This window comes from Oratosquilla oratoria, chromosome 19, assembly GCF_046742065.1.
Source record: "Oratosquilla oratoria isolate Oo_2021 chromosome 19, ASM4674206v1, whole genome shotgun sequence".
NCBI classification, from domain to species: Eukaryota; Metazoa; Arthropoda; class Malacostraca; order Stomatopoda; family Squillidae; genus Oratosquilla; species Oratosquilla oratoria.
Window position 1 is genome coordinate 26,182,440 of NC_134795.1, and position 7,500 is coordinate 26,189,939.

General features: G+C 41.9%; 2 protein-coding genes across 15 annotated transcripts in view; one reads left to right on the forward strand and one right to left on the reverse strand.

Annotated features, from left to right (window-relative positions):
* Positions 1-7,500, forward strand: part of LOC143035813 (sodium/calcium exchanger 2-like) — a 243,254-nt gene that overhangs the window by 116,430 nt on the left and 119,324 nt on the right. The window lies entirely within an intron of this gene.
* LOC143035570 (ionotropic receptor 93a-like) overlaps positions 1-7,500 on the reverse strand; it is a 24,645-nt gene that overhangs the window by 16,099 nt on the left and 1,046 nt on the right. The window contains exon 2 of the mRNA XM_076202438.1: positions 584-649. Within this exon, the coding sequence (XP_076058553.1) occupies positions 584-649 (66 nt within the window). The remainder of the gene's footprint in view (positions 1-583; positions 650-7,500) is intronic.

A 7,500-nucleotide genomic window follows, 5' to 3' on the forward strand; every position in this document is an offset into this window, starting at 1 on the left:
ACAGAAAATAGATAAAATCAAGTCTTTGGATTTCTTCTGACTTGACATGATCTCCTTGTGCAATAATGATTTTACTAGTAGTGAGTAAACATGTTAGATAACTACTTGGTGTGTGTGTGTGTGTGTGTGTGTGTGTGTGTGTGTGCGTGTGTGTGTGATGCTTAGATGTAGGTAAGGATAGGGACGTTGTGTCTATATGTGATAGAACCATGAAGCTCTTCAAATTACCACCTCTTGTTGAATCATAGTTTGAGCTCAAATAGCAATTTTGGTGTGAATTTTCTAAATGTTACTAGTATAGACCAGTAGATTTTTATTCTTTAGGTGGACACAAAATTCTACCATCATGGCGTATATCAGCACAAGTTGTTTAACTTCAACTTTATAATGATGACCACACTTTTCCTCTTCCCGTCAGTCAGTCACGAAATATCATGAAAACAACAAAGAGAAAACAATAAAGAATGTAAAAAAACATTAAAACTACATTTTCACTTCAAATTGTGACCTATAATTGCGTGCAAGATCGTAGGCTTCTTTAATAATAGATGTTATTACTATATCGTGCAAAGAATAACCTTACAATGTCGTTTCTGAAATTATGGCCTTCGGTCACGTCATATCGAATGATAATGGGGTGTGGTGACGACTGCAAAAGATTTATATTTCGATACCGTTAGGAAATACCACACTGCCCTACCCTTGATGTGAAATATTGCAAACACTGTAAGCTGGTCCATGTTATATTGTTATTAGAACTTTTGTCGTTCAGGAATTTGGGTTGTCTCCCCCTACATACGTAACCAGCTAGCGCTCGGACCTCAGTGAATCCTTAACCCACCCTTATGCAAAGCTCACTCTCCCAGCTGTGTATGAATTAACCTTTACGGGATGGAATATATTATCATATTTATTTCTCTCCCTACCCACTACAAAGATATCTAAAGGAAACCTGGTGAAAAGATCTGGAAAACTACAATCGAATCATTTCCTTGTATGAAAAAATGTGTTGTTACAAGATGTGCTAGATACAAACATGAGAATAAAAAAAAAAAACTGCTAGACCCAAGATTACAACGCCATGTACAGTACACTGTGTATCTGTGTGGGTTTATCGATTTGCATTTCTTTTCCTTTCATGGATCAGTGTTTGAATAAGCCACCCCTCATCATATCAGATCATCACATTCAGTTAGATTTCTAAGCAAAAATAATCAATTATTTTGTTTTGTCTCTCTCTCTCTCTCTCTCTCTCTCTCTCTCTCTCTCTCTCTCTCTCTCTCTCTCTCTCTCTCTCTCTCTCTCTCTCTCTCTCTCTCTCTCTCTCACACACACACACACACACACACACACACACACACACACACACACACACACACACACACACACACACACACACACACACACACACACACACACACACACACACACACACACACACACACACACACCTCTCATGGCGCTGTGGTTAGAGCTCTGGCCTGCCACTACGGAGGTCCGGGTTCGACTCTCGCCCGGGGCTGAAATAATATCAGTATCGAAGCGCTGAGGGGTGTTACTCCAACTCTCGTGGGCGGGGAGTTGGGTGTGTGTGTGTGTGTGCAAGGTCATAGCATTACCCATAGATCGGACCTACGAGCTCTGAGCTCTCTTCCAGGAGGGAAATAGCTGTCGATCACGAGTCCAACACGTGATCCAAAGACCAAGTGAATACACACACACACACACACACACACACACACACACACACACACACACACACACACACACATATATATATATATATATATATATATATATAATGTGTGTGTGTGTATTTGTATATATTAATTGACTAGATGCATTTTTTCTTTAAAGTTCCTTACTTTGTCCTCCTTCCCACTCCTTCAATTTTTGCCTAATTTCTCCCCCAGCCCACGCCAAGTCCAAAACACAACAGACACCCTCATAAGGCGCCTATCTTTTCCCCCCCCTTGCCCTTGTTGATCCATTTTTCTCTATTATTCGTCGGCATGACCTCCTTTTTACTGTGTTCTTGTCTTTTGTCCTTTACATTGCTTAAGCCCGGATGTTAGTTATTGACATCTCCTTTGACGCTTCCTACCTCTTCATGACGCGTTCTTTCTGAGCCTTTCTGCTGTATTTTTGGTCCCCTCTCGTGCTCGTTCTCTTCCCATTCTTCCCTTTCCCCTCTCTTCCCCTGGTTTCCTTAATTGTATCTCCCTGGATGCATTTTATCTTTGTTATTCCTGGAACGGATATGTGGACCCTCTGCATCGGGGCAACGCCGTCGTGAACACTCTAAGTAACTGGTTCAGAAGTCCTCCCCTTCTTCTGTGGCGGGTATGATGTCTGCAGTTGTTTACGTCGTAGAGTCGTTACATGAAGGAATAATATCACGATAACTAATGGAGGAGCTATCACGTTTTCACCTCTGTCGAGATACTTCTGCGTTTGTTTATATGTTGGTATCTCTGTATGAAAGACTAACTTGATAAGAATGGACTGGGGACATTCTATTCTTGCCCTGATATCACTATGAAAAAATAAACACTTAAAAAAATTGATCTTTTGATGCAGCAATGTACCAGTTAATGTTGACAGTATTACTGCTCTGGTGATGTAATTTTACAACATTTGGCAATTTTCCTCTGCGAGCGGCTGACACTCTCTCTCTCTCTCTCTCTCTCTCTCTCTCTCTCTCTCTCTCTCTCTCTCTCTCTCTCTCTCTCTCTCTCTCTCTCTCTCTCTCTCTCTCTCTCTCTCTCTCTCTCTCTCTCTCTCTCTCTCTCTCTCTCTCTCTCTCTCTCTCTCCATCTCTCCATCTCTCTCTCTCTCCATCTCTCCATCTCTCCATCTCTCCCTTCCCAAAAGGAAGAACATGCTAACAGGAGACCTTTTGGACCATAACTAGATCGGATAAAAAAAAAAATAATAATAATAATAATAATGATAGATAATAAACAAATAATAATAATGTATGATAAATAATTATTAATAATAAAAATAAAAAATAAATAATAATGAATAAAAAAAATGGCAGGCATTACAAATATTGCTTAGGTAGTTATCTAAATGAATCTTAAAAGTTCGAACCGAACTACATTGCACTGCCTCTGCAGGAAGTTTATTCCATTCATTAACTACACGGTTGGCGAAATTGTTTCTACCCACTTCCAAATTAAATCTATTTCCTGAGAGACCATTATTTTTTGTCGGATTATCATTCAGTATGAAAATTTCGTCACTTTTAATGTTATCAGTTACCTTCAGTGTCTTAAAAGCCTGTATCATATTACCCCTGAGTCTACGCTTTTTTAGGGGAAATGGATTCATATATATTAGTCAATTTTCATATGATTTATTTCTGATATTTAGAATCGGCTTTGTGGTTCGCCGTTGTAATTTTTCCAATCTATCAATGTCTTTAATGAGATTCGGTGACCATACGGAAACAGCATATTCCAAATGTGGATGAACTAATTATTTATATAGCTTTTTAATGACAGATGGATTTTTAAAATCAAAAGAGCGCGGAATCAGTCTAGAATCTTGTTTCCTCTTTCCCTCTCTCTCTGTCCCTTACTCTGTCATCTTCTCTCTCTTTCCCACTCTCTCTCTTTCCCACTCTCTCTCTCCCACTCTCTCTCTTTCCCACTCTCTCTCTTTCCCACTCTCTCTCTTTCCCACTCTCTCTCTCCCACTCTCTCTCCCACTCTCTCTCTCCCACTCTCTCTCTCCCACTCTCTCTCTCCCACTCTCTCTCTCCCACTCTCTCTCTCCCACTCTCTCTCTCCCACTCTCTCTCTCCCACTCTCTCTCTCCCTCCTCTCTCCCTCTCTCCCTCTCCCTCTCTCCCTCTCTCTCTCTCTCTCTCTCTCTCTCTCTCTCTCTCTCTCTCTCTCTCTCTCTCTCTCTCTCTCTCTCTCTCTCCATCTCTTCCCCTCTCTCTTTCCCTCTCTCTTTCCCTCTCTTCTCTCTCTGTCGTCCTCTCTGTGGTCTCCTTTCACTACTCTGTTGTTGTCCCTATGGGCCGACTTCTTTTTGTGCTATTACTTTATATTTTCTTTTCACCACTGTCTTTGTTTGTGCTTTTACTTTATATTTTCTTTTCACCACTGTCTTTGTTTGTGCTTTTACTTTATATTTTCTTTTTACCACTGTCTTTGTTTGTGCTTTTGCTTTATATTTTCTTTTCACCACCGTCTTTGTGCTTTTACTTTATATTTTCTTTTCACCACGGTCTTTGTTTGGGCTTTTACTTTATATTTTCTTTTCACCACTGTGTTTGTGCTTTTACTTTATATTTTCTTTTCACCACTGTCTTTGTTTGTGCTTTTACTTTATATTTTCTTTTCACCACTGCCTTTGTGCTTTTACTTTATATTTTCTTTTCACCACTGTCTTTGTGCTTTTACTTTATATTTTCTTTTCACCACTGTCTTTGTTTGTGCTTTTACTTTATATTTTCTTTTCACCACTGCCTTTGTGCTTTTACTTTATATTTTCTTTTCACTACTGTCTTTGTTACGTACGATCAGTCACTATTTCCATCTGTAGGAAGTTTCAGTTAGTATTACTTTGTCTAAGAGAGCGGAATTAAACGGAGCTTAACTTTTCTTTCTTTTCTTCCCGAATATTAATACACATGGATCTGCAAGTTACACCAAGGGACTCTCGTCAAGAATCCTCAATTTGGTTACTAGGGCAGTTCTGCAATGACGTCATGCTTTTAGTCCAATGATATTTACTTTCATATTTAAGATCTTCGCCTAAGGGCGTGATTTTACATTCGTGAACCAAATGAATTTTCTCCTCCACTCTTTCTCCAATCAGATCCATCGTTACAAACCCACATGCAATATTGCTGACTGTAGCACTCTCGAAATCAATGCACACCTGACTTAGTTTACATATTGTTACATCAGTATAAAAATGAACATTATACAGCAATGAAATCGGGTCCCCGACGACTGTTTGTAAACATTCTGGCGGGGAGCGAGATTATGCAATTCCTTCGCCTACGAACTGTTATTTATTCATATACCCAACTCGTAAAAGTTAAATTCTTCCCACCTACCCCTGTATCTACCTCATTTGTCTACCTATATCTATGAGCCTCTTACACTCTCTTTCCCTCTCTCCCTCTTTATTTCCCTCTCACTCTCTCTTTCCTTCTCATTCCCTCTCTCTCTTTCCTTTTCTCTCTTTCCCTCTCTCTCCCTCTTTCACTTTGTCCATCTCTTTCCCTCTCTCTCCTCTCTCTTTTCCTCTCTCCCTTTCTCTCTCTTCCCCCCTCTCTCCCTTTCTCTCTCTTCCCCCCCTCTCTCTCTCTCTCTCTTTCTCTTTCTCTTTCTCTCTCTCTCCCTCTTTCTCTCTTCCCCCTCTCTCTTTCTTTTCCTCTCTCGCTCTCTCTCTCTCTTCCCTCTCTTTTCCTCCCTCTTTTCCTCTCCCTCCCTCTCTTTCTCTCTTCCCCTCTCCCTCTCTCTCGCTCTCTTCCCTTTCTTTTCCTCTCTCTTTACTTCTCTCTCTACCTCTCTCTTTTCCTCTCTTCCATATCTTTCTCTTTCCCTCCTTTCCTCTCTTTTCCTCTCTCTCTTTCCCTCTCTCTCATTCTTTCTATCTCCCTCCCTCCCCCCCCCTCTCTCTCTCTCTCTCTCTCTCTCTCTCTCTCTCTCTCTCTCTCTCTCTCTCTCTCTCTCATATTCTCTATCTCTCGTTCTTTCTTACTCTCTCTATCTCTCTCTCTTTCTCTCTCTCTCTATTTTCTTTCGCACTCCCTTCCTCCCTCCCTCTCTCCCTTCCCTCCCCCCCTTCCCTCCCCTCCTTCCCTCCCTCGTTCTCTTTACAACTCTCAATTTCTCTCCCCCTCTCGTTCTCCCTCGCTCTCTCCTTCCTCCCTCGCGCTCTCCTTCCTCCCTCCCTCCCTCGTACCTTACCCTACTCTATCCTGCTCTATCTTCAAACCTCCTCTATTCTTCTCTTCTTTCTCACCCTCTAAAGCTTCACACTATTACCCGTTTCTGCTCCAGTCCCCTTCCCGACAGCTTCCCCTCTTGACCGTCTCGTCCTCACTCCCCCACTCCTATTTCCTTCCCTTTCCCCTCGTCGTCCTCTCCCCTCGGGCTCCTCTCCCCTCACTCACTTCCTGTTTGAACCATGGACGCAGTGGTAGGTGTCCTACGCATTACTCCTTGTTTGTTCCTCGTATTCACGAGCGACGGCCGGTGCCTTTTTTGAGTTGTTATTGTTGTCCTTCACGTCCCCTTCCTTTCTCCTCCCCCTACCCATTCTCTTCTCGCGTTTTTCTCTCCTCCTTCAACCTACCTCATTAAATCCTCCTCTCCGCACCTTCTTCTTCTTCTTCTTCATTCTTCTTCTTTCTTCTTTCTTCTTCTTTCTTCTTTCTTCTTTCTTCCTTCTTCTTCTTTTTTCTTCTTCTTCTTCTTCTTCTTCTTCTTCTTCTTCTTCTTCTTCTTCTTCTTCTTCTTCTTCTTCTTCTTCTTCTTCTTCTTCTTCTTCTTCTTCTTCTTCTTCTTCCTTCTTCTTCTTCTTCTTCTTCTTCTTTCTTCTTTCTTCTTTTTCTTCCTTCTTCTTCTTCTTCTTCTTCTTCTTCTTCTTCTTCTTCTTCTTCTTCTTCTTCTTCTTCTTCTTCTTCTTCTTCTTCTTCTTCTTCTTCTTCTTCTTCTTCTTCTTCTTCTTCTTCTTCTTCTTCTTCTTCTTCTTCTTCTTCTTCTTCTTCTTCTTCTTCTTCTTCTTCTTCTTCTTCTTCTTCTTCTTCTTCTTCTTCTTCTTCTTCTTCTTCTTCTTCTTCTTCTTCTTCTTCTTCTTCTTCTTCTTCTTCTTCTTCTTCTTCTTCTTCTTCTTCTTCTTCTTCTTCTTCTTCTTCTTCTTCTTCTTCTTCTTCTTCTTCTTCTTCTTCTTCTTCTTCTTCTTCTTCTTCTTCTTCTTCTTCTTCTTCTTCTTCAGCACCCCTTCCTCCTCCGAATCATTTCTTCCTCCTAACCCCTTCCCCTTCCTCCTCTCCGCTCCTTCCTCCTCTCCGCTCCTTCCTTCCTCCTCCGAACTTTTCTCCCGCCTACGCTTTACACCTCCCTTTCACTTGACTCCTCTCCTCCCCTCTCACTTTCCTCTCCCCTTGCCCCACTCTCTTCCATCTCCCACTGTCCCACACTCTCCCATGTGTCTCCGTCCCACATTTCCTCCTCTCTTTATCCACCCAAACCCACCCCCTCCCCATACCCTTCTTTTCCTTCTCTCCTCACAATGTCCCCTTGCTCCTCTACGTTCTCTCCCTTCTTTCTCCTAACAACTTCCATCTACCGTTCCCCAACATCTCTCTTCCCTCCCCAATGTTTTCCTTTCCCTTTCTTCCCTCTGCCCCTCCTCAACACGTGGAGGAAATACACCTGACGTTGACAGAGATCTTGTTTCCGGTCTTGAGGCAGTGTCCTTGTAGGAGCCAGAAACCATCACCGTTTTCTCACAAGTGAAACTATG